The sequence below is a fragment of the Sceloporus undulatus genome, chromosome 5, assembly GCF_019175285.1.
Source record: "Sceloporus undulatus isolate JIND9_A2432 ecotype Alabama chromosome 5, SceUnd_v1.1, whole genome shotgun sequence".
Classification (NCBI taxonomy): domain Eukaryota; kingdom Metazoa; phylum Chordata; class Lepidosauria; order Squamata; family Phrynosomatidae; genus Sceloporus; species Sceloporus undulatus.
The window spans coordinates 91,042,313-91,069,411 of NC_056526.1; the positions used below are offsets into that span (position 1 = coordinate 91,042,313).

The 27,099-nt window shown below is 39.2% G+C and overlaps 1 protein-coding gene and 1 long non-coding RNA gene across 5 annotated transcripts in view; one reads left to right on the top strand and one right to left on the bottom strand.

Moving 5' to 3' along the window:
* Positions 1-23,110, top strand: part of CCDC149 (coiled-coil domain containing 149) — a 64,452-nt gene extending 41,342 nt beyond the window's left edge. For 2 of the 4 annotated variants that reach the window (XM_042470639.1, XM_042470642.1), the window contains exons 10-13: positions 5,244-5,320; positions 8,343-8,375; positions 12,844-12,948; positions 19,441-23,109. In XM_042470639.1, coding sequence (XP_042326573.1) covers positions 5,244-5,320; positions 8,343-8,375; positions 12,844-12,948; positions 19,441-20,012 — 787 coding nt within the window. In that variant the 3' untranslated portion in view covers positions 20,013-23,109. Of the gene's footprint in view, positions 1-5,243; positions 5,321-8,342; positions 8,376-12,843; positions 12,949-19,440 lie in introns of all 4 variants that reach the window. The other 2 variants (XM_042470641.1, XM_042470640.1) reach the window with 2 other exon arrangements.
* On the bottom strand, positions 8,648-14,674 carry LOC121932182. The gene is made up of 2 exons (XR_006104284.1): positions 14,562-14,674; positions 8,648-10,184 (listed from the first exon to the last, which is right to left on the bottom strand). It is a non-coding gene; the product is annotated as an uncharacterized LOC121932182 (long non-coding RNA).
* Positions 23,111-27,099: the final 3,989 nt, after the last annotated feature.

The window sequence follows — 27,099 nt, forward strand, 5'->3', positions numbered from 1 at the left end:
TGTCACACACTTTATTATCATTTTAAATACTTCCTACTATTCATACTTTGCCTTATTTAATCAGTGCCATTCTCTCCTTTGTATCATCTTGATACTTCTTTCTTCCTGGCACCTGATTTGTGAAGTAGTTTATCAATTATCTGGTCTACCCATGATTTATCTTGCCTAGAATGTCATTTGTTCCTGTTCTTTCTGTCGTCTTCAAATAGAGACCCTGCTAGCACTTATATAAGTGTAAATTCATGCATACTTCAGCAGAATGTACCATAGTAGGGAATAAAAGGATTTCAGTAAATATGAGGGAAGGATTTCTAATTAATTGTAATGACACAGGGGACCAGTTTACAGATTATGTAAATGATGTGAGACACCTGAGCTCATTCAACATCTTCAAGAACAGGTGGATTGCATGAGCATATAATGTATTTTATTTCTACTTAGTCTGAAAGGTTGAAGGCATTTCTTCTCTAATGTGAAGCTGAATTAATGTATTGTTATTGTTGTTAACTGTTGTCAAGTTGACTTCGACTTATGGCAACCTCAAGAATGAGAGACCTCCATGTCATCCTATCATCAATGGTCCTCCTCACATATTGCAGACTAAGGCCATGGCTTTCTTGATTGAATCCAGCCATCTGGAATGCGGTCTTGCTCTTTTCTGACTGCCTTCTACCTTACCAAGAAGCATTATTGTCTTTTCTAGTGACTAATATGTTTCATAATATATCCAAAGTATGGCATGCTCAGTTTAGTCATCTTGACTTCTAGGTAGAGTCTGTGGGATTTGCTCTAGGAACCATTTATTTGTCATTTAGTAGCGCACAAAATCTGCAGAACTCTTCTCCAGCGCTACATTTCAAATCACTTGATTTTCTTCCTATTAGCTTTCTTCACTGTCCAGCTTTCATAACCATACACAGAAATGGAAAATACGATGGCATAGATAATCCTAACTTTAGTATTCAATCATATATCTTGACACTTCAAGATCTTGTCTAGTTCCTTCATAGTTGCCCTTCCATGTTTCAGCCTTCTTCTTATTTCTTGACTGCAGCCTCTACACTGAGCCAAGGTATGGAAATCTTGAACTGTTTCATTGTCTTCATCATCTGCTTTAATGTTATGTAAATAATCAGGTCATTATTTTTGTTTTTTAACGTTCAAATGTAAACCTGTCTTTGAGCTTTCTTCTTTGACTTCATTCATTAATCATTCCAAGTCTTTGCTATTTTTTTGCTAGTAATATAGCCCTAAATCCAGTTCCCAATCACCCTTCTTTGACTCTTGGTATCAAAGTAATATGAAAAAGGGATGTTTTAGGCAAGTAGCCAAAAGGGGGCTCCTCCAGCACAGGAAACCAGCCACACCGTATTAAATCCAGATGGCTCAACATGGTAGAAGCCAAGGCACTTAGCCAAGATGGGATTTCTCAGGATCAGAGTCAGCATAATCGCTTGACTATGGGAAAGGTGGTAGTGAGCTGGACTGGAGGTTCTTTTGCATATGGCAGACAAAAGGAATGAATGAAACTCTTTTTGTCTGGGAACATTCACATATGTCATTATGGCATATTGCATCCCATTCTTCTCCCCTGGGAAAGCCGCTTAAGCCTATCAACTCCTAAAATATTGCACTTAAAATCCATTTCTTGCTGTAAATACATGTGCCTGAAATAAAGCAATTTGGTCCACTTTGCAATAAGGCAGAAACTCTTTCAGATTCAAACTTGGCCTCTCAGTACTGCTGTCTGTGCTACACAGCAAGCAGACATCTACACAGAAAGTAGCTAGCAGTACAGAGCAGTCAGGTTTGAATCACGTTCAGCTCTCAGCTGTCTCCCAAATTGGAGCCCGGTTTCTGGGCCGGTAAGGTATTACCTTCCCTCAACCTTGCTACAAGTTACTATCTTTAATATTATTAGTTCTTGTGTATGTGTAAATATTATTGTGTGAATGGCGATTTTCCGGTTTGCTGTTAATAAACTCTGGAATTCTGATTTTTGGAACCAGTATACAAAGGCAAGTGTCCCAGCCAGTATTATCCTGCTCTTCTCATTGCTATTAATTTGAGCTATTAAATTTCCCCTATTATATATTTATTTGTGGGTGCCATCTTGATAACCTAGCAATTTGGGTAACAGTAGTATGGTGTCATCTGCATGTCACCATGCTGATGTTTCTTTTTCCAGTTTTCACACCTCCTTCCTCAGAATCTAATCTTGTTTTATGTATGATATGTTCAGCATACAAATTAAATAGATAGGGTGATAAAATGCAGTCTTGCCTGACCTCCTTGCCAATTGGAAACCATTCCATTTCTCTGTATTCTGTCTTGATGGTAACCTCTGGTTGCCCTAACACATAATCTGAGTAGAAGTTATACGTCAGGGCAGTCAGATGTTGTGGCACACCCATTTCTTTAAGAGTGATCCATAGTTTTTCATGATCTACTCACAGTCAAAGGCTTTGCTATAGTCTATAAAGCACAGACTAATTTTCTTCTGAAATTATTGGTTCATTTCATTATCCAATATATGTTTGCAATATGATCCTTAGTGCCTCTTCCTTTCCTGAACCCAGTTTGAACCTCTGGCAATTCTTGTTCCATGTGTGGTAAAAGTCCCTGTTGCCTGAATTTGAGCACCACTTTGCTTCCATGGAAAGTCAATGCAGCGGTCTTGTGGTTACTGCAATCCCTGGTGTCCCATTTCTTCGTGATTTGAATTAAAATTATTTCCAATCTGTGGGCCATAATTTTGTTTTCCATATTTGTTGACAGATTTTAGCTAGAACTAGAGTAGACTCTGTCTCTTGAACCAATTTTATTGGTATGCCATCTGTTTCTGGTGATTTGTTTTTCCCAAGTGCTTTGAGTACAGCTTCCATTTCACTTTCTAAAATGGGAGGTTCATTTTGAAATAGTTCTTCCTTGAATGAATCTGTCATGCTTTCATCTCTTTTATATAGTTCTTTCATGTATTGTTTCCATTGCATTTTTATTTCCACTTGATCATGTTCCTCTGCTAGTCATAGAGCATTCCCACTCTTGGTTTAAATTTCCCTTCATTTTCTTGGATCTGGTCAAAGAGGTCTCTTGTTCCTCCTTTTTTGTTGTCATTTTCTGTTTCTCTCCATATTCACTATCCGATTTCATTTCCATATTCACTGTAATCTTCTATTAGAGTAGTTTTCTTTGTCCCTGTGCACAAGTTACTGAACAGTTGTATTCAAGGTTCTGACACAGTTATTTTCCTCATCTTTGTTCATACCTGCGTGTAGAGTTTCATCTATCATCCAGTGGGGCTTCTCTTTCTTTTTGATTACAGATAATGTCTTTTTGCATTTCTCCCTGTTTTCAGTCCAGAGTTTTTCTGGCTCCAGGTCAGTTAGTCTTGAAAGTTCAAATCTATTTTTACTTTATTTTAAATTTCTACATGGATGTTCTTTAGGCAGTATTTTGGCACAGTGGTTGGTTTAGCTTACTTCTTTAGCTTTACTTTAATTTTTGATACTAATTGTTCAGGGTCTGTGCCACAGTCTGTTCATTAGTCCTGTTTTTGCATAGAGAATGGAGTTTCTCCATCTTCTGCTTCCGATTAGACCACACTATTTGATTTCTATATTGTCCACCAGGTGATGTTGCCTCCTTGGTTGCTTGAAGAATGCAAGCAACCAAGTGATGAACAAACTGTTGGCCTCACAGAATTTAGTCAGTTGGTCTCCTGCTTCATTTCGTGAGCCAAGGCCATATTTTCCTAAAACCTTTGATTCTGCCATGTTCCCTACTTTTGCATTCCAGTTGCCTATGATTAACAAGAAGCCATTCTGGTGTGTGGTCAATTTCCTCCTGGATGCCAGGAGTGTAAAATCTTTCAATTACATCTTCTTCTGCCTCTGTAGTTGGAGCATAAACTTGGACTATTGTTTAATCCATGAGTTTTCTCTGAAGTCTTACTGATATTATTTAGTCAGACTTTGCATTATATCATTTGACTGATTTTGCTACATCTTACCTCATTATTAATGCCATACCATTTCTTCTTAAATTTTCATTTCTTGAATAAAACAATGTGTAATTATCTATAATTATTCCATATTCCAATTTTGGTTGTGTAGCTCCTGACTTTCCTTTATCATCTGAGCACATCAACAGCTGAATGTCCTTTTGGTTTGACTCCAGTTAAGTCAGTAGCAACAGTGCTGCTTGTAGTTATCCTCTTCTGTACCTCATAGCTTGTTGACTGCCATCTGTCCTGGGAGTTTTATCTTTTCGCACTATCACTTGTTTCATTTCAGATTGTTTTATCATAGGGTTTTCATGGTAAAAGATATTCAAAGGGAGGCTTGATGTTATTTTTTCTGTGCAGTACTAAATGTTAGCTGTCATGCCACTGTCATTGTCTCTGAGACATCCTCCATCCCTATTCCCCCCCCAACAACTGCTGCTTCCCAGTAGCTGTTTTACACATTTATTCTGGTTCCTCAGCAAAAGCTTGTCTGACATGGGAGACCCTACAATCAGCAATGCTGCTTTCAGCATAGTCTCTTTCCTCACAGGAGCATGCAATCCACCACTGCAGAAAATTAATGCTATTAGTGTGAAATTAATGTATACTTTACCTTGATAAATGAATGTTCATTTGTCTACTTGTGAGAACAGAAACAAAGTATTTTGTAGTAAAATATATGGACTTATCTACACTTGCCAGAATCTGGGCTCTGAGCTACCCCTGTAATATTCTGCCTTGAATTCGCCCCTTACCTTGCTCTCTTCCCCCAGCGACAACAGGCAACTACCTTCCCACATACAGTCCCTGTTTGTTACCCAGCACGTGCTGAGATCAAAATGAGGTGCTCAGCTATGCTATCAACACTAGATGCCTCATTCTGACCACAGTGGCAGCACCAGGCAATGAATGTGGACCACAAGTGAAAAGGCAGTTGCCTCTCATCACTGAACCCACCCACTCCGAAAACCCACAGCAAAAGGCGAGTTTTTAAAATGGGGGTTATGGGGAGGAAGTCTCAAATCAAGAGTGGGCATTATGAAGACAGTCCAGACCCACGATACAGGGTTTTGGCCCTGCATCGTGTAAGCGAAACACAGCAAGCCTGGGGGAACTTGAATTAAAATGTTCATGTAGACAAGGCCTGTGTCCAGCCTTTACAGGAAAAAAATCCCATCATTTGTGTGTTTTTGTCTTTTTAAAGTGCTCCTTATGAAATATTGCATCTTCATTTCAGAATCCTAGGCAACCGTGTAGCAGAGCTGGAGAAAAAGCTGAGGACATTAGAAGTCTCCGGTTTGTGGAGTCTCCCAGGTTAGTAAAAATTCACAGTAGGATGTCTGGAGACAGTGGGTTTGATCCAGCCTCAATCATTTTTAGAATAGACCCATTCAAATCAATGGGACTTGCCACAAGTGAGACAAATTCCCGGGGCACACCAAGGCTTCTTCCGACGTGGCTTTCAGCATATGCTGAAATTTCATTCAGTTTCAGTGTCAATCTAGTCCCACGGTGATCCCAGCATGATATTGGACAACACTGGTTCTCTTTGTTTCTGCACCTTTCTTGTTGATAAACTTAAACAGTCATGACCATTACATGGTATAAATATTTGTTTATGCAGCACCTCTGTAGGCTGCAGGATCAAGAATCTTGCTGTGATTGCCTGTTGGTGCATATGTTTGCATGCTCTCATTGGTGGAACAGAATATACAGTGCAGAAACAGTACCATATGTAAAATATTACCATAGAAACTATTGAATCTTTCAATTGAAAAACAATTGAAACTAAGAAATGTAGTTGTAGGAAATATTTTTTAAACTATGAACTCTTTTTTTTTTATAATCCCTAAATGTTTTGCTTTGGCTTTATAACATTTAATATCAAAAGCACTATTCCTTTATTTTGTTCTGGAGCTGTTCATAAGCTTTGAGATCCACAAATCTCTTCTACCACTTGCATTCATGAATCCAAAAACAATTATGTAAATAAGCCCTCAAAATATGGATCTAGTAAACTGATTCCTTTTGCTGGTCCAACCAACAAGTACCCATTTTGAACTACAGTCTTTTTTCTTCAGGGAATGATGTTTAAAATAAAAGTAAGGTAGAAATGGATGTTGTTATGCTTCCCATAGTTACACTGAAGTGTCTTCAATAATTTGAAAGAAAGAAGGCTATTGCAGGACATGGCTGAAATCCTAAAGAGACTTGGTATGTAATGGTAGGAACAATTTTAGATAGCTTATTAAGGCACAAGCACCTTCACAGGACCCGCCTAGCCTCCTTTCTGAAAGGACAGCATTTTTTTACATGATGCATTTGATGACAGCTTTCTATTACCTCCAGTACAGTACTGTCTTTCAGTATTGGTTGCTAGGGGATAGAATTTGGGAGAATACGATGGTGCTCATGTCCTATTGGTGGCCTTTCAATAAGCATCTGTTTGGTCACTCTGGTAACGGAGTGCTGGACTAGATCTGATCTAGCATGGTTCTTATTTGGAGGCTTCGATGTAAACAATGCTATTTTTTAAGAAGGAAGTGCTTAAGTGCACTGATAAGCAGTATAGAAACATACTTGCTATTACTGTTCAAAAACTGCCTTGCATTGCAAAATTTCCCCCAGTTCCTGGGAATAGCCAACATATAGTAGAAATTTAAAATGGTGAGTATCTTCCCACTACCATGTAATAATCTCACAAATAGGAGAGCAGGGAGGAGAGCAAGTTTCTGTGGTCATAGAAAGAAGTGTCTTGTTGTGGACATCACTAACACAGTTAGAGGTGATCTCTCTGCAGACTCAAGTTTACAATTCAGGAAATCTAGAACCCACTACATTTCTGTTTTGAGTGTGTGTTTCTCCTCTTAATAGTACTCCTTCTCTTTCCATTTCATGCATTTGTAGCACAGCTGTACCACCTTTTCTGTTGTTCTACTCCAGTGGGGCAACTATTAATTACATATAACAGACTATAAAGGAAATAATCTTCCTTTGGTATATCAGAGCATCATTTATGTAACATCCAGATAGATTCCTTGTATACCAACACTGTGATTCTCTACTGTAGTTTTTACTCAGAGCCTTTTATAGTGCCCATACAGGCTTTGTACAACTGAATCACATAGACACTTTACTCCCCACCTGATCAGCAGTCTTGTTTCCATGGCAAGCCTGGCCAGGTGTGCTCTATACTTTGATGGTGTCAACTAGGTTGAGAAGCAGTCTCCAAATGGTTGGGAGTGTAATCAGGGCAAACAACCACCTCATTTATGGAACCAGTACTGCCTCCCCCCTTTTCCTTCCCCATGGCCAAGTATAAAGTATAAAGCAGAGAGGGTGGTTGGCAATCTCAGAATCCAGTGGACCATCTGTTTGGGACTAGGACTAGATCCAAGAATCTCCAGTAGGGGATGAAACTTATAGTTTTACCATTTTACTGAGAAGGAGATGCCGGGAGCTCTAGGCCTTAACAGCATCAGTGGGAAGCTTTTTTGAATCCCCTTTGTTTTTAAAGCATGTTCACTTGGAATGCACAGAGATACCTTCCCTTTGGAGGGTAAACTGGAGGGTATCTGACCATTCACCCCAATCTAAGTTGTGGTACGACAGCTGACTTTTTTAAAGGTTTAATCTCAGAACTTCCTTCACAGAGCACAGATCCATTTGCCATGTAAGATGACTGCCTAAAGTCCAGTCTCAATCCTTCCTTGATTTTTGGTTATGCACTCAAATTATGCTCTTCTGATTGCTGCAATAAATGCTTGATCCCAACCATACTTGCTTTTGACCCATTTCATGGGGCAACTACCTCATCCTGGTCCCCATAATCCAATGTTTATTACTGCCAAAGACATACTGGTTTTTGGTGACTTAACGTTATTTAAGATCCCAAATAGTCAAACCCAAGTTGACTTAAGCCCTGTGTTCACAGAGTATGTGTGTCAGGAGACACTTACTGATGCATGTTTGTTGCCTTGTGAACAGAAGAAAGGCTTTAAATGTGGCTTTCTTGGTGCAGATATAACATGCATTGTGGTGGCTGCAAAGCATGATTAGTAAACTCTTTTCAAGCCATGGTTTTTCATCTTTGTTTGTTGTCAGTTCTTAACCTGAGCCCATCCTGCTTGCTGCACGCAGTCTTGGTCAGGTTTTCTCTCCCAAGCAGTTGATAATCTACTTAAGAAAGTGTTTTGGCCTTTTAAAACAGAGCCATGGTAAGACAGACATTGATCTCAGAATAGCTTTCTCTATTGTTTCTGTTTAAGACATCAAATTCATATTTATATAATAACTGTTTTCTTTCCTTCCTTTTTTCCCCTTCTGCTGCCTGAAGGCCTGAGCTACAATGTCTCAGTGGGATTTGGGAGTAGGTTCTGCTTGACATATGTATTTTTAGTAACTAATCTTAGCGGTGCATTAAGTATTGTCACTGCATGAAAATAAATGAAAATGTTATCTGAATGTGTGTGTTTTCCCCCCTCTGTATCTGTCAGATTAAGATATTCAGCTGAGTAAGTTAGATGGCCACAAGAGAAATAAAGATTAATGTGTAAAATTATTTTTAATTGGGGAAAATGGTAATAAGGAAGGATATGAAATAGTTCTGGATGTAAGCAATTTGCAAGTTCTACAGGATGATGTGCTTTGTACCTTTATTGTTTTTTAAATATATGAGCAGAAAGTAAAGATAATTCCCCCCTTCAACTTGCCAAAATATGAGAATAGGCAATTATTTATGTTTTAGTTGTAAAGTACCACAGTTCAAACATCATGGAGACTGAGATATTTCCTTGCCAAAAATCTAAATACAGTAGTTAAGTAGATTTACTGTAGATCTCTTACAGTTGTTTGGACATTCTTCTCTTGCCACAAGAAGATTGCCACAATTGATATTGGAATGGCTAATTCACCGTCACTGTTGCCTGTTATACTGTTCACAAGGCTTGTCCTCATGACACTGCAAGCATTCACATCCATGTTCCATATCTTTGGCTGGTAGCGCAAGGCATGGTCATGCCATTCAGTGATAGCTGAGTGGTAAAGAACAGACTTGGCACGCAGAAAATTCCATATTTAAGCCTTGACATCTCCAGTCAAGGGACCACTGGAGGTAGACAATGTAAAGAGATTATGTTACAATATCTTCAAGCTTTGAAGCACATAAGGGAAAGGGCTACCTGTCTCTACGAAGTTGCCACTTTCACAGCATCTCCTTGTGACAAAGATTTAGTGTATGACAATGTGTAGTGTATGTATCTTAGCAAATACATGAGATTAGAAAATTAAAATTAATTGTTCAGTTAAAATATTATTAAAGTACAACATAAATGTTAGCAAGTAAGATTCCAGACATTAACTTAGATGTTTTGAGCATAATGAATACTGAACAAGTATGTTGATAGAAATAAGTGTCATCCTTATAGCCAGTAATTTGGATGAAGCCAATTTAACGTTTTGTTTTTATTTTTTAAAAAGGCTCTCAATTTTGTTGCAATTTTACTCTTTCATATCTTAGGCCTTTCTTCTTCCATCTTAATTAGTACTAGATTCCTGTAATTCGTCCATCTGATCTTGCAAAGGAATCTGTTAATGTACATGACTTGAGAAATCTACTATTTGGCCTACAGTACCCAGAATCCTGGATGGAAGATTCTGAAAGAAGTAATCTAAGCCTGAACTCTCCCTTGAAGCTAAAATGACCAAACTGAGGATCTTGTACTTTGGACATATCATGAAACAACATACCTCATTGTAAAAGAGGATAATGCTCAGTAAAATCAAAGGAAGCAGGAAAAGAGGAATAACAGTCTCTTGTAGGGTTCTCATTCATAGGATTACTATACATTGAAGCCAGCTTGACAGCCCATAGCAACAAAAGTGTCAAAAGAGGAACTTTTCTAGGTTCAGGTCATGGAGAGAGGCTGAGTATATCTCATCATCAGTTTTTTGAGGTCAGAGCAAGTTAACCCTTACCACAAGGCCATCCACAGCTGCCTCTTAGTTAGAAGTGTCCATCTTTGTGAGGTGAGCAGTCACAGTCAATTCACTCCATGTAATACTGTCCGCCTTCTGGGAAGGGCAACACTAACTCAGGGACAGGGACAGGATGGGTTCTTCATAGTAATGTTTGGGATGTCAGGAAACACCTTTGCTGTGCCAGCCTCCATACTTAACACTGCAGTAAGTAAACAGAAGTGAAGGAGAGAAGGCATAAAGCATTGTGCAGGAAGAGCTTCACTAGAATACTTTTGGACACATCTTATATATACAGGAATAGTAGTAGAGCTGTGCTACAAAATGGTGGTCCCTGGAGAGTTCCCATGAGAGAAAGAGTTGTAATCAACAGGCACAAATATGATGCTAGTGCCTGGCCTGTGGAAGCGGAAACCCTGCTTGTCTCCCATATCCATATCTTAAGAAGCAAACCCATATAACAGTTCCATGTGCCTACATGTATAACAGAAACAAAATACTGTCCCCCCCACCCCCCACCACAAACACACAAAAAAGGAAAGAAGTTTCAGGAGGGGCATTTTGAACAAAGAGGTGGTTCATGAAAGAGGATGTTGAACTCTTTTCCCAGTAGCTGCTGGGCTAAATGCCCCTACATCCCTTTGCCCTGTGCATGGTTTCTAACATTTATGATTGTGCTCCAGTTATAAAGCTCAATTGCAAGAGTGGAAAACCTCTACCACTGCAGATATTGTTGGGGTACAACTCCCATTGATGAGGGTTGGAGTCCAGCAGCATCTGCAAGGTCATAGTTTCACCACCCCAGCGTAACATGCATTAGGTCCTTAAGTTGCCAAAATCAGTTTGTCTCCTATGTTTTGTTCAGAGAGGTTACCTTCCTTTAGAGAAAATACCATCTCCCCTCCCCACCCCAATCTCTGACTGATTTTCCATATATATCAAAAAAATTTCCCTCAATCAATGAGCACTATTTGGGGCAGGCCTGCAATTCCTTCACTTTATGAAATGTCCATGGAATCTCCTCTCTTACAGCCTTAATTTGATTATGTTGGTAGCTGCAAAAAGAAGGAGTTATTAGATCTGGGGCAAGAATAGGCTTCAGTTTTAATATTGACATTTCCAGAAATCCATTACCATTAGCATTCTTGACGTCTCCTATGCTAGTGCCTACAGGGCCATTTTGATAAACACTCTATAGAGACATAATTGTTTCTCTGCTAGAAGGCTTATGGCTGTGTTTTTAAAAGTGACTCATGATGGGGATGTTTTTTGTTTATTTTTTCCTTTTGAAATGAGACAGGGAGCTGATTCTCAGAGGACACATGACAGTATGAACTGAATAAATGGTTCATTTAGGGTGTTCATTTAGGATAGAAGCAGAAAGCGTATATATTTGTGATTGCATTCATTAGTAATTATAGATAGTATTCAAATATCTGTGGGTCTTTGTATTGGAGATGGTGATTATTGTAGGGAGACCCTCAGTGTGTGTGTTTTTTTAACTCTGGATTTTTGCTAACACCAAAACCAAAGTAGTATCATACAAAAATGAGGAACGAAGGAGGTCTGTACAATTCTGCAGGCATTTCTTATTTTATTGGACTTTTAAAGAAATGGCTTGCAGCATTAATGTAATAATACGTGATATTCATAGGGAGCTTTTCTTGGAGCCTTATTTTCTCAATAATGTCAGTGCCGAACTATTCTTATAGTGAGGGAGTACAGGTTGAGAGGGGTTGTTTGCCTGAGTATTCATGCTCCATGCAAGATTTGTACTTGCATTCCATATCTTACGCTGATGTCCGTATACACTACACCAGTAGCTTCAGTTTGTCCATCCATCTTGCAGTTGTCGGACACCCATAGTCTACCAGAGAGATTTTTGTAAATCCTGATAAAGTTAGACTCTTATTGTCTCAAATGCTTTTCTGAAGTGGCTGCTGTAGTAGACGTTTTCCAGTGGAGATGCCCTTGTAAAGGTTTCCATTTTATTCTAATGTTTTGTGAATGAAGAATTCTTCAGATGTATGAGGTTGTGCCCACTGCTTTGCTGTTCCAAATTGGCCTTATGAGTATCTTTTACACTAAAACGATACACCCAGATTTGCCTTTCAGAAAAATAATGCTTTTCTGAATTCTGATCTGGTGAAAGACTGTCACCTCCCCACCCCACCCCCCAAAAAAATATACCTAGGAAATATCTCTTGCATCCATCTTTGAAATTTTGCATGGAGAATGTATGAGGATCACTTTTGTAAAACAACAACAACAACTGGGCTATAGAATATTAGGGTAGAAGAAGAACTGGGATATTTAATTTAATTATCAACTTAATTCATTTTACTCATAAAGATCTTGGATATCTGTTTTTTCCTGTTTTCTATGACTTGCATTTAGATATAATTCATACTGTGTTTAAAAAGAAGCTTCCGCAATATGGTTTTATTGGGACAAGGTTCAACTATAAAGGCAAAATGAAGACAATAAAGAGTCAATTCTGAATATCACTTTGTGTTCCTGAATTCTAAATTTAAAAACATTATCTGCATCATCTTTTAGATTTAAGCTATAGTCTAAAAATACTTGAATTAATTCTGATATGACTGGATTATATCTTGAGAACTCACTGTCTCTGCACTTCCCCCGCTTCTCAAATGAAAAGACGCCTCTTCTAACTAATATCCTTGCAGTACATTTTTGGACTCATAACATAACTTTTTCTTGCTGTAGAACAGAATCAACAGAACCGTGATTTTTGATTTCATATAAGAAAAGATAGTGTAGTCTTTCTGTTTAAAATCAAGCATTAAAAGAGTGTGTTCCTGTTGTTTTGTTGAGTTTCTGTGTCCTTTAATTTGCAGGCGGCAAGGACACCATAATATTCAGTGACCCCACCCTTCCCATTATCCAGAGGTCTCAGTCACCACTGCAAACTTTTACTGAGAAGTCTCAACAGAAGAAAGAAGGTAAGCATGTGAAGCCATTAGACAAACACAACATGGGACAGTTTGTCTCTTGTGGAGTACAGAAAAATCTATCAAAGAAGTTGTCAAGAGAGTACATTCTTCTACCATTTCTGAATCTTTAAGGAGTACATTTTAGAAAGGAAAGAGTACAGTATACCCTTTTCTTAGCAAGAAAAGCATTTACCTGTCTTAGTCACTGCACTTTGTTTTAGATGATAATGCAGAATCATAGTTTTTATTTTGAATAGATTATGTGTCAAGTAGGGTCTGATACTAGCCATTACCAGTGTTTCCCAACCAGGGTGATGAGATGTCACAACCACAAAGGACAAGGCACTGCAAAATGTAGGACATTAAAAAAAATGTAGAACATTGTGATGTCAAAGGCTTTCATAGCTAGCATCCATAGCTTTTTGGTGGGTTTTTCAGGCTATGTGACTGGATCAGACAGAAAAATCATCTGTAGCAGAACATGTTGTAAGCCACCCTGGGCATAAAATGCTATTTGAAAACACTGAAATTCTGGACCATGCCAACAACTATCAGGTCAGAATGCACAGGAAAGCCATTGAAATCCACAAACACCTAGACAACTTCAAGAGGAAAGAAGAAACCTTTAAAGTAAACATTTGGCTACTAGTACTGAAAGACATCAAAATAAAGACCCAGCAAATGCAAATGAAAATCACCCAGGGTCAGGGTTGGGTTTTTTCCAACAGACAATGGATCACTAATTAAATGGATATCTTGAGGCCTTGCCATTCAACAACAGACCAACATACAGATTAACATGTGAATCACTTCCTCTCAACCAAAGGTCATACAGTATAGGTACTCTACTCACTTCCATGCCAGCATTCTCTGAAGATGCCAGCCACAAATGTGAAATGTAAGGAATAAACTCTTCCAGAACACAGACACGTAGCCCGAAAAACCCACAAAAAGCAAGGTAGAACATTACCAAGTAAAAGTTATAAAACCACCAATATAAATATACAATCATTTCATATGGTTTATTTACAACTATATTACTTATACTGTATTTTATTATATGCTCAGCCATATTTTTCTGATGAACTTATCTTTGTTAAAATGTCTTGTTGGCTTGCAATATACATATAGAACTCTGAGCAAAACAAATGCTTAAAATTGTACTTTACTAGCAACAAACCCTTGAATGAATCTACATTTAAATTATTACTTTCATTTGTAGTTTTCCCATTTACTCTCTCATCCCGCCTGCTTCTGCCTCAACCTAAATCACACAATTTCACCTTTCCCCGTTCCCCTTGCCACTGATCTGGTTCAACAACCAAAATCCTCCTTTCCTTTCCACACCTTCACAAGGAAACACACACACATATAAACAAAACCACCACATGGTCAGTGATGGCCTTCTCACCCCTTCCCCTCTCCCTATACCCTGGGATTGTGCCACTCAAGCTAGTTGCAGCCTACAACCTTGCTGATGCCTCTCTCTTTCCTTTGCCTGTCCAATGCAGGCAACAGTTTCTCTGTAGTCATTACGGTGTATTGTTGATCATGTTTACTGCATGGCAAAAACTAGCATGCTCTCTGCAGCCGTGGCAACAGAAATACATCTTTTGAGTTACCTCTTTCTTGCCTGCTGAGGCACTGGATGACACAAAGACAGGTCTTATGGCTCAAAAAAAAAAGGGCATTTTGGAATTTCTCCTGGACCCCCAGACAGAAGGAGGACCTCTGTTCCCAGCACAGCCTTCCCTCTGCATGTATGTACAGTACAAGCCACAGTGTGTTATCTTATAGCAGCATCTGTGACCTAGCCTCTGGCAGTCATAGCACATGTCTGAGCACCTCCCCAAGACAGCCAAAACAGAACAACTCCAAAGAGATCAGAAAGCCAGACATCACTTCTGGTCATCCAAGACGCTGACTGTGGTGGCACAGTATGATGACTGAAATGATGCACCGTGCCTTTCAAAGTCCAGAGTGTGTCCATCCCTGGTTTATATACTTGTGCCCCCAAGATGCTGTTTTAATCATTTAATCAGTTTGAGTAGTCAACTTGATCGATTTGATTGAGATAGGGTGGAGGAGCCTATAAGTGGTGTAACTCTTGGTTGATTCCTTTTTTTGTATTGGCCCTGTTAAATAACATTACTATATGCATCCACCAACTCTTTAAAGTGCATACAATTTTGAATTTTCTTTCTAGTTTTTACTCAGATAGGTCTGATACATAGCCTACAGTTTCTATTGGTTCTTCATAGTAATTGATTTTTCTTTGATTTTTTTTTTTTTAAATTTATCAGTGTCAGATAAAATCTGACTACAGTGTTGATTTAGTTCTGTGAACTTGGTCAGCTGATTTTCTTTTACTCTGTGATACAAAAGAAGCCTAATTTAAAGAGATCTACTGATCATATCATCATAAAATATTGCAAGCATAGTAACTTCAGTTATCTAGCATGCTTTTTGGCCCAATCATGCCATCAAATTAACAAGCAGGCAAGCTCCTTGCTGGGATAGTGAGGTGCTTTATTGCCAACTCTGAGCTTGTTCTGCGGGTCCAATCTGTTTCTTAATGTGTTTTGATGAGCCACAATCAAACCTATACACATATCACATATATTTTTGGTAAGACAATTAGAAATTCAATATTTATAAATATGAAAATATTATTTTGCAAAATGTTATTTAGTTTTTACAGTCTGTTCTGACTCCAGGACTAGAATTTGGAATGGAGTAACAAAGGAGGTAATTGGTGAGCAAAGAAAATAGAAGGCCTACAGATAGGAGAAAGGAGGCTTATGGATAAAGTAGAAGATCTGAAGTGTGGTACATACTGCCAATAAGCGGCGTACTGGTGCTGATTCTAGGATTAGGGATTGTGTGGCAATCCCATGGTCCCTAACCCTAATACGTGTGGGCAGCATAGCAATGGTGGCACCCTGTGTACACGGGCACCTCCATTGTTACGTAAGCGCCATTTGGAGTTCGCCTTGCAGTGCTTACGTAACGGGTGCAGCAGTGGCACACTTGTTACGCCACCCTTGCGGCTCAAAAACAACCCAGTTTTTCCAGGTTCTTTTTCCTCCGGAGAGAAGCCGCACGGTTTGGCGGCTGCGGCTTCCCTCCAGAGGAAATTAGGTCGCCAGCAGGCCACCCTTTTCAGGCGGTCTGTCCCGTGCCTGAGGTTCAATCCCCAGCAACTGGTAAGTTAAGAATAAATATGATATGCTGACAGTTAAGCTTTTTTAAAAAAAAAACCTTTAAGAATAGATACAGTCTGATTTTAAAAAATTTAAAAATTAAAAATTCTATGAGAGAGTTTAACTAGGATCTTTAAAATGATAATGTTTGGCTGGTTATTAAAGAGTGTGCAGCAGAAGGACTGCAAATAGTGGAAGATTATAGAGACAGCTTTTGTGCTTCAGGTATCAGAATGTTCTAACGATATAGAAAAGCATGCACCAACTCAAAAGTTGAATGTAACAAGGATGCATCCACATTGTAGAAATAATCCAGGTTGACACCATTTTAACTGCTGTGGCTCAGTGCTATGGAATTCTGGGTTCTGTAGTTTTGTGAGACATTTAGCTTTCTCTGGGTTGAAGAAGATGGTCAGTAAAGAGCAGCCTCTGACTGCAATCAGGCCAGGACAGTGGTGACCACACAGCCCACTCCCTAAGCGGGCTGCCGCTGCAAACCCCAAATCGTGCCGGCCAGGAGTCAGTTTTAATCAACTCCTTTTTAATCTGGTCCCTTGGACCAGAGTGTGGCCTCAACGCAGCTTTCTGCCACTTCAGGGGCATGCATCATGTAAACACCACACCCCCAAAGCAGCCAGAAGCCACTTTATTTGGTCCGTGTGTTTTGACCCTTCATCAGAGAGCTCTGGTGCCACAACAAACTACAATTCCATAGCATTGAACCATGGCAGTGAAAGTGTTGTCAACCTGGATTATTTCTGTAGTGCAGGCACAGTCATAAAAGCATATGGTTTCATTTCTAATCGGATTGATCAGGCTCAAAATGCAGGTGAGCTTTCAAATGTTACAATGTACCACCTCTGACTTTTCCCATGTTTGAAATACTACCAATACTAGAACTGTTCTCTGACTACATAGCTTTCCATATGCAACTGGTTAACATGGAGAAGGAACTGCCCCTTCAGGAACTGTTATCTGATTACATAGCTTTCCATATGCAACTGGTTAACATGGGGGAGTCATAGATGCAAATCTGCTCCTGTGTTTTAACGTGGTATAATCTGTGAGCTGGTACCCTATGCTTCTTCTGAATGACTGCAACATCACTTGGACTGATTTCCTTTTGAGAAATTAATAGGAAGTAACAGCCTTTCATAAAGAGAGTTAACACACAAAATATATACTAGTGGGTACCTCATTCAACTGTGACATTGCTATTGTTTACATATTATGTATTAAGTATTTCAGTACTGCACTTAGCATTTCTGGTGGGAAATAAAAGTTCCTTCTTCCTTAATTTTTGGCATCTTTCTTACCCTCTATTTTTTTTTCATTTTTCCTGCCTTTCCTCTAGTTTCCTAAGCTCCAAATAATAGAAATATAACAGTTAATGGCTGTCATACTAATTAATACTCAGGGGGCTTCAGACTGTCTCCAGACTCATTGTAATTTTAAACTGGTGCCATGTGAATTCAAGTGAGTCAGAATGAGCTTGGCTTTTGTTTTCAGGCTTTACCTTTCACACTCTATATAAGGGTCACTTCTTACTTTATTAGTATTACACTTACTTGTTGCTTTATCATATGCTGCTCAGGTAATATTTGAGTCCAAGAGCCACATTGGCAAGGATAATTATAAGCTTTCTTATCACCTAGAAATTTTGATGATGAACAAAATCATATGGGTCCTGCACATATGGTCCCTGGAGTATTTTTGAATATGCTCAGTGTGACACTGACAGTATCATACAATTTGGACTTACTATATATACTCTTGTACAAGCCTAGGAATTTTAATCAAAAATTTGACCCAAAAACCTGAATCGATTTATCCACAGGTCAATTCAAGTACTGTACTTTAACTCTTATTAAAAAAACAACCATTCCCTGATGAAAGGCAAGAGTGGAGTCTGTCCTGGAAGCATTGACACCACACACACACACACACACACACTCATCCATTTAGCCTTTAGTGTGAGCACAGTTATGCCTGCTGGAATTTTGTAATTTCTTTGGCATTGTGTTCCTTTACTTCATCCTTCAGATCCTTTGTTACATGCCCCCAGGTATTACCCTTGACTATTCCAGAGTCATATCAAAATCCATGATTTTGGTCCCATAACCTGCCCTCAACTTATACATCAGGTTGATTTATAGTCCAGTATATATGGTAGGAAGCCTGGATGGAACATTCCAGGTTGGATGTTTGTCACTTCAGATGTGATGACATTGGTCTAATAAACTTATCATTGATATGCCAGCCATAGATGCTGGCGAAACATCAGGAATAAACTCTTCTAGAACATGGCCACATAGCCCCAAAAACCCACAAAGAACTATGGATGTCAGTCATGAAAGCCTTCGATATCATTGGTTTAGTTTGAAAATAATATGTGCAACCTCTCTCTCCTCTTCATTCTTCTTCCTCTCCTTTCATGTCATAATGAGAGGGATGACAGTTTTCCATTGCATTTGAACTCATATTTAAATCTCCAACTGCATGTTAGGATATGGACCTTACTCTGATCCAAGAGGAAAAATGAACAAGTGTATGGGCACAACAGATGGTTTAGATCTAATAAACCACGTATCTGGATCAATCCATGGAGTAGAATAGAAAACTTGGACCTGATTGACTCCGAGCAGCCATTTGAACATGCAAAGGCAACAATGTGAAAGGAAATATCAATAACATCTTCTTTTCATCATGCTTCTGTATTTTGTCAGAATAAGGGAGTTCTGCATATTTTCCATGATTTGTAGGGCTGATGCAGACCAGCAAAATATGCTGGCGGCATGGGGTGTGGTGTACACACAACACACACTCAGACACAGCCCTGAAGCCGGCATCATGCTGCTCCGCTGTCCACACGGGGGCAGCTTTTCAGCACTCCAGAGGCATGGTGTTTAGATGCCGTGTACCACAAGAGAGCCAAAAAGCTGCCATGGTGGCAGAAAAGACTATGTTTTTCCAGCGCAAAAAGGAGCAACATTTTTGCTACGGCACCTATCTGGCTTTCCCAGGAGCAATGTGATGCCACACCTTTGGGGTGGTCTGCTTTGCCCTGATTCTCTTGTTCTGCAGCTCCTTGTGGATGAAGCCTTCTTTAGCTTCCTTCAAACACCTGTGATGGTTCTCAGTTAGGCATTCCTGAAAAGAATGCTCTTCCTCAGAATAGGTCAAAAGATCATTCACCATCTGTTTTATATTTGTGCAGGTTTCTTGCTCATTTCCAGACAGATGAAACTATACTTTATATCCAAAAAGATCTAATATGTTCCTACTTTTTCCTTTCTAGGAGATCACACTAGGGAACTGGAGGACTTCTGTGCTACTAAAACAGAACTGACATTTCCAAAGGAGCCAGTTCCAGTTTCTGATGAACCCCATGCAAACCCACACAACAATAACAAAGACAATCATTTTCATCCATCATTGCCTCAGTTTCCTTCTGAGGAAGATGATGTAAATGGGTTTGGGAATGAAATCATTAAGCTGACAGAGAAACAGGCAGCTGCAGAACTGGAAGACAGCAAAGCGGAATGTCTGACAGAGAGCCAGACAGCAGGTCAGCCAGAGCTCAACAGCTTATCTGAAGGCGAATCCTCTTCCTCCAGTTCTCCTCCCCCTTACTACATAGAACCACTCAACCTGGAGAATGAACATACAGATGAGAACCAGGCTGTGACAGAAGATTCAGAAAGTAACTCCAAAAACATTAGTGACAAAAAGGATAAAAATGATTGCTCAACGGCCATTCAGGGTGATGAAAAAAACCCTCTTGCGGCACCAGACTCAAGCAACACTCCAGAGGATAGCTCTGGAGCAGAGGATCTGAGAGATAGTCCTCCTGCTCCAGATTCACAGTGACTGCTAATCTAGATCAATATTTAAAAGGAGCAGGATGATCATGATGGCTTTCAGAATTCTGGCCGCTGCTATTTGCTGAAATTAACGTTACTAGGAGTGATATAATTGAGAGTAATGGGACTGGACACTCCATCATTATGCTTTATCATGTTGGTTATATCTCTGTCTCTTTAGTAAATGCATTTTTGGCACAGTGCCTACTTGAATGCCTCTTGAGAATCTGAAATGTCAGGGACAGGGAAGGAGTGAACTGTTTAGGCAGCTAGAATCAGCAACAATAACACATAAAGATGCCAGTGAACTATTTTGTTTGTTTCTCAGCGGTTTGGGTTTTTGATGGCACCGAGGGCTTAACACGAAATAATAAATGGCTTCAGTTGTAGTTGGTTGCTCTGTACACATAGCTGCTTGCCAGGTCAGTGTCTCCCACCCCCACTCCTGTATTTGAATGAGCTTTTTCTAAAGAGTGCAGAGGTTCATGTATATATATGCAACCTAAGTGACACCAACAAGGGATGCTATGATGCTCTTGGCTGTGTGTGGGTTAACATATCTCTCCCCCCTCTCTCTGTTTCTCTCTTTTCTTTTCCCCTCTTTTCTTCTGTCTGACTGTCTGTCCCACGTTTCTCTGCTTCTGCAGTTGCCCCTTCCTATACGTTCAGCCCCCCCCCCCCCGGCGTATGAGAAAAACATGTACGGTTAAATCCCATTATATTTTGTGGTGGCACGTACCTGTGCACGGTGCCGCATGGGCCCCAGCAGTGCCTGCGCCATTTTGTTCGCCATGGTTTGCCTTACACGTAAGCTCAAATCCATGTAAGGCAAACCCACATAAGGCACGACCATAGTGTATTTGATATGCAGCTGCTGCTGTGGCAACTTCTGGTCTTCCCTTTCAGCAGTTTGCTGGTTCCTTTAGTCTTGGCATATGTTTAGTAAGGTACCAGGTATTGTCCACCCAGCTTAGAAGTTGGAGATGAGGTGAATCCATGTTGGAATAACCTTTTCTGAACTTAAATACAAGAGATTTGGAAGCTGGGTGCCTTCTTTGCTTTCATTTGAGCAACATTAAGCCTGGCGTGCACACTTTTGAAGGAAGGTTTTTCCCCTTTTCCTTCTGTCCTAAAAGCCCTGTAGATAGTAGTTGAAATCCCACCGTTCACAGCCATTTCTCCTCTTAAATTCATTTTACAATGGCAATCAATTAACTTGCAGTGGGAGACAATCTTGAGGGCCTCCTGTGCCTACAGAGTGAAGCCTTGCATATCCCTAGCTCCAATGATGCTGAAGTATTTCTCCTTGGTTCCTGGTAAGACAATGGCTGGAGAATATTTATTGTGGATATTTTGCAGCTGTTGAACTGAAGGGAGGTCTAATTTCTGTGGCGGTTTTATTTGTTTGTTTTCAAAATAGGAAACAATCTCAGCAGCTGTAAAGCTTGTCTGGGCCTCCAACCGTACATGCAATTTTCCTGCTGGCTTGGGAACCTAATTGCCTGTAAATGTTCATTTCTCACTCTTAGAACTTAAAACCAACTGGAGAGAGGATTAATCCAAATTTAACAATACTACTCATAAGAAACAAGGAGGTCCTTCCTGTACTGAGCATTATTTGACAAAATAAAGACCTGCCAACTGCGCTTTGTTATGGTCTGCCTGTTAACAGATTCAGCCTGCAAACAGGGGAGGGGGCGGCCCTTGCAAGTTTGGAGTAACTTAACAGCTCTTCAGATGTTGCTGTCCCAGCCATTGGTGAGCGGATGTTGTACTCTTCCTTATTGTAAGCAAACTGAGTGATCTAGTATGTGTTGATCAGAAGACTCGCAGGTGTACATGTGCATTATAGGCCATAAAAGACTAAAGCCAAGATTGTCAGAAATAAAAAGACTTTCCCTTCAGTCAGAATCGTCTGGCCCCATGCAAGTGATTGGTTGTGAAAGGAGGGAGTCATTCAGAGAGCCTCCATTTCGTAAGACATACAGTATTGGTTACTCTTTCCCCTTGCATATAAAGGAAGACATTACAGTGGGGAGAAGGTAGGAAAAAGGGTAGCACTTGAGAGAACCGTTAGCTACTACAGGTGACAGGAAGACTTTTTGGTAGATGTTTTTGCCAAATCAAAGAGTGGATTGGTTGCACGTAAATTACAGTGCTTTCAAAAAAGGAAAGTTACATTTTCTTAATTCTCCCTCCCAATATTTTCAATTGCTCTGTGCAGTAAACCCCCATAAAAAAAAACCAAAGCACATACACACACATAAAAAACAACAACCCCAAACCAGAATAAGCTTTGAAATGTTCCTTTAATACTTTGTTGGCCTTGGGCATTACATCATATTGCTTTTTTCACTCCACTTTTTTTAAGCAACATTGGTTTATTATAAATTAAATGTTGTTGTTTCATGACTTAATAAAAAAAAATCTTGAACCATTTGTTAGTTTGCATAATTTCATTCCTCATAGTGGAACGGGGGAGAAAAGGGGAGGAATATGTTATCTCTTGAATTTGTGGTACTGTTGCTTTTATTGATAGAGTTGCTGACAACGTTATTGACTCAGCATACCGTTTGTGCTTTTATTGGTAAAATAACAGATAGCCTTATTGTCTCGATTTGTTGTGATAGGAATGACAAAACTGATACAGTGGGAAGAATAATGAATTTGCAGCATACTCATGAATATGAAATTCTGGAATTTGGCTCATCATAAATAAGACATTCCATATACTATTGTTCATTTCAAGATGTATATTTCTTTCTGGGTTTGTCATAGCCTGATAAGGACTACAGTTAATGCTGATGAACTCCTAGAGTAGAAAAGTCATCAAGAAGGCAGAGCAGCTTTATGTAAACAAGGCCGCACCATGAATGGCCCATGTTCTGCATGTCTAAATCATGGCTGCTATTTGCATTATTATGGCAAATACTTTGAAGTTCAGCTTTACCAGTGGAAATTTTGGCATTTGATTGCTACGTCTTTACTTAAGTTGGGTGAAAATAAATTATGGCCTGTTACAGACTGCCAAAATAAAGCTGCTTTGGGTCTCTTTGGAGGTATGCTATTTAAATGATGCCTGGGTCCTAAGAGTCCGGAGGTCGTGCCAAAGCCACACTCCATTCCTAAGGACTAGAGTGCAGCTTTGGTGCGGCTTCTGAATTCTTGGGATGCATGCATCATTTAAACAGCATACCTCCAAAGAGACCTGAAGCAGCTTTATTTTGGCAGTCTGTAACAGGCCTATATATGTACATAAAATCTATATGTATAAGAACAAGCCTGAATGAAGTTAAGGCTAAAATGGAGATTTAGTTATTAATGTGGCAGCCATGTTGAGTTCTAAAAACTACTTGAGCTCCATTGGTTTAAATGTCAAAAATTGTAAAAGCCCAGTGAAGGTCTAGTGGTCAGTTACAAAGTCACAAAAGAAGTCAGATGGTTAGAGCATGGTTGATGGTTGCTGACTTTCCTAGCTATTATCCGATAGCTGTTTATCTTGTAATGCTTCCATTATAGCCACATAACATGTATGCAAACCCATTTATAGCTACCTTTCTTGTTTTTCTCGACATCTGGTTTCCAAATCTTTGGGATATTCTCTCAGGTGAATCAAATACTTGACCTATTATTGTAACTGAATCCATTTAAATGACATTTTTCTATATTTAAGTACTCATTGCTCCTTGCCACTCCACATGTTCTTTTTTGCATTTGTTCTTTAAAAACGGTGTGATAGCATGCTTTTTGACCCACTGGCGACTTTAATCCTCAAATGGCTATAGAAACCATTATAAGAGACAGTGTTGTTCCATGTCTTTCCTGCTGCTCTTTACTGTTAGAGCTAACACAGAGAGCTGATGACATTGGATGTCTTTGTATCCCTACTAGCCAACGATAGAAAAAGGAGGAAACAAACAAACTGTACTTATATTATCATGCAGTATAAGTACTTTGGGTAACACATTTTGTTGCTGTTCACCTTGCCAACTCGAGAAGGCAGAGTGAAGGATCAGTGGTCATTCCTAGTCCCCTGTTAAATCCCATTTGGATTTCACAGCTCATTCCTGTGCATGCTTACTTTTAAGTAATTTCCACAGTGGTCATTGGGACTTCCTACCCCATAAATGTGTTCTAAGACGCAGTATTAAGCATCAAGAACATTGGCTCTTTACTCTGAGAACAATACAGCTAATGCTCTTCACCCCAGAGGCTCTAGTGAGTATCATTCCTGCTCCTTCGTTTGGGGCCTGCTCCTTTGCTCTCTGGAAATTTTGCCTTCCACAAAAAACCTAGAGAGTGTTCCTAATTGTATCTGATTGCAACTTTATAATAGTACAGTGTAACAGTATAGTTTACATTCATTCAGCTCTTGATTAAAACCATTGAAAGGCTCCATAAATAGCAGTTAATAAACTGGCTACAAGAAAAATGGCTTGATGAAAACCAGTGGACTGCATATGCAGAATCCATTGCATTTATCAAAGTGCTTTTCATCCTAAAGTGTATAACAATGGATCCATATCAAATATATGAAACCAGGTTCCAACATTTAGTCACAGTCTTGGGCGAACACCACCGCAATATGGAGCTGTAAACAGATTGGCATGATTTTTCATGCCTGGAACTATCAAGATTAAGAACAGGATTTGCCCCAAATGGTCCTAGTGTTGCGCTATGTGCAGCTTTATTCTCATGTAATACATTTTTACCACTTCCTTCTGGTGGGAAATAAAGAATTTCACAGGGGTACAGAGAAACAAGGAGGGTGAAATCTCCCCTCTGACAGTGCCCCCATGGCATGGCTGGCTGCATCATAATGATGGGGCAGAATAATGTCCTAAGGATAGGACAATCTAGTTTGGTTTCAACACACTGTGGCATTGCTGATAAAAAGTACACCATCAGGCAAGCTATACCAATAATCAGACTCCATTCTAAACATTTTTATACAATTCTATAGGAGAAAGTAAATGAGATGACATTTGGGACACGTGGGGTGAAGGAAATTGCTGCTTGCCCATACACTGAAGTTGCTGGGAGGAAGACTGATGTAACCCAATATAAGTGATTGCTATCTCAGATTGATTTTGGCTGCTAGTAATTTCTACATGGACAGGCATAATACTTGGGGGGAAATCTGCCCTGTTTCTGCTACTGAATGGCCCAACTGTCATTTGCACAGATCCCATGGGCTGTAGTGTGTGCCTATGCATTGCACCCTTGGGGTCTTATAGCCAGTCCCAGTTAATAACCTTTAACCAGTTTCATGTTTATTATCCCAGGAAACATTTCTTCAACAGCTGGTTATGTGAAAACTACTGACAAAAATGGTATTGGTGATGGAGCTGCAAACTGTTTAATAATAATAATAATAATAATAATAATAATAATAATAATAATAATAATAGAAGAATGTTGCCTTGTGTGCCTAAATTAAGAAGGCTTATTGTTCATTCATCTTTCATCTTTCCTTCTTTACCTCCCTCATTCTCTTTCTAGCTTTAAATCATGCAGTGAATGATTGCACTACTATTTTTTTTCCCCATTAACAATTTTAGGAGCTAGATAGCTTTCAAGAATTCAGAGTCCAGGAATTGAGAGTTCAGATTTCTCTTTCAAGAATCATTGTATTTATTCTACAAGCCCCCTTGCAAAAGTCAACGAACACTGGAAAGCAGAGGAGGGAGCCACACATGTTCGTATGTTTCATATTTTAGTTGTGGAAATATCAGGTAGTCTTAAAGAGCATCTGGATTTGGTGGGCAGGAGGGAGCTAATTCTTTGGAAAGGAGTCTAATTATATGTCTATGTCTAATATCTAATCTGCATAATTTCTGAGAAATTGTTTAACCCTTAAACTCTCAGGAATTTATTTTAATAACTTAGATGGAGGTCCTACTTTTTAAATTAAAAAATGCTTTAAAATGTTATTACTTTAAAAATTCAGCTGCTGATTGCACCTAATACTTTCTTTAAGCATATATTCTATTTATTTGTAGGCCTGGTTTTTTTTGCAACCTTGGCATGAAGTTATGTCTTGTGTAATTTGCCAATTGTAATAAAAATCTTCTTATATATTTATATTTCCTGTTTTTTAATTTGTTTTTCATAAGACTTAACAGGTCTCTCTTTATCACTGAGCCTTAAATTATGACTCCGATAAGTGTGCAGTCTCTGGAATACTTTCTGACCCAGGTAAATAAAACAATGGAAATGCTTATGAGCTAGGAGTTTCTATGGATGTTTGTTAACACTTATTGAAAAGGCACCCTGTTTTTCATACTTTCTCCCCATGCTTATTGGATACATAACTATTGGATACATAACTATGAACATATAGATTTTCTGGATTGTGGTCACAGTGGGCAGCAGTTGGGTTTTCATTCAGAGGCTTTCCAAGCATCATCACAAATTACGGTGCAAAGTTTAAAACTGTTGCAAAACTATTCCAGTTTGTCTGGATTGTCACCGGAGTCAGATTTTACCCTCCGGTGCTTTGCCATTCACTTGAATGAAGATAGGCGTCAGTTTACAAAATGATAACTTTTCAGAAGCTTCCCCCCCAAAACTATAAAAGCAGAACAAAGTTAAACTTACAAGTACGTTTTGTTCTGAGTTACATTGCTTGAATGTGTGCAGATGAACATTTTTCACTCTTGAAAACATATAGAAAGAGTCCAAGCCCCTAAACTTATCTATATTGTGCAAGCAACATTACACAATTTGTGCACAGATGTTCATCAAATCACAGGCTTTTCCAAATATTTCCTGACTGACTAAGAAAATTCAGGCGTGTTCTCGGAAAGTCTAGTTTCAAATGTAAACAGTGTGACAGAGCTACAGGATTGAAGATAACTCAAGCCGGTTAAGAGGCTTAAAAGAGTTAGGAAGCAAAAACCTGCAAATATAAGCAGAATAAAATAATGGATCTGAAGTTTTAAAATAGAAATAATGTACAAACTCCTACCTGAGCTCTGGGGGAAAAGCTGTTATCACTGTCTGCCAGCCTATCCTCAAACAGTGGAAAGGTTGCGGGGAGAAATGTATTTCTTTATGCATTTCAGGTATATAGGAAAACAGAGCACATCATC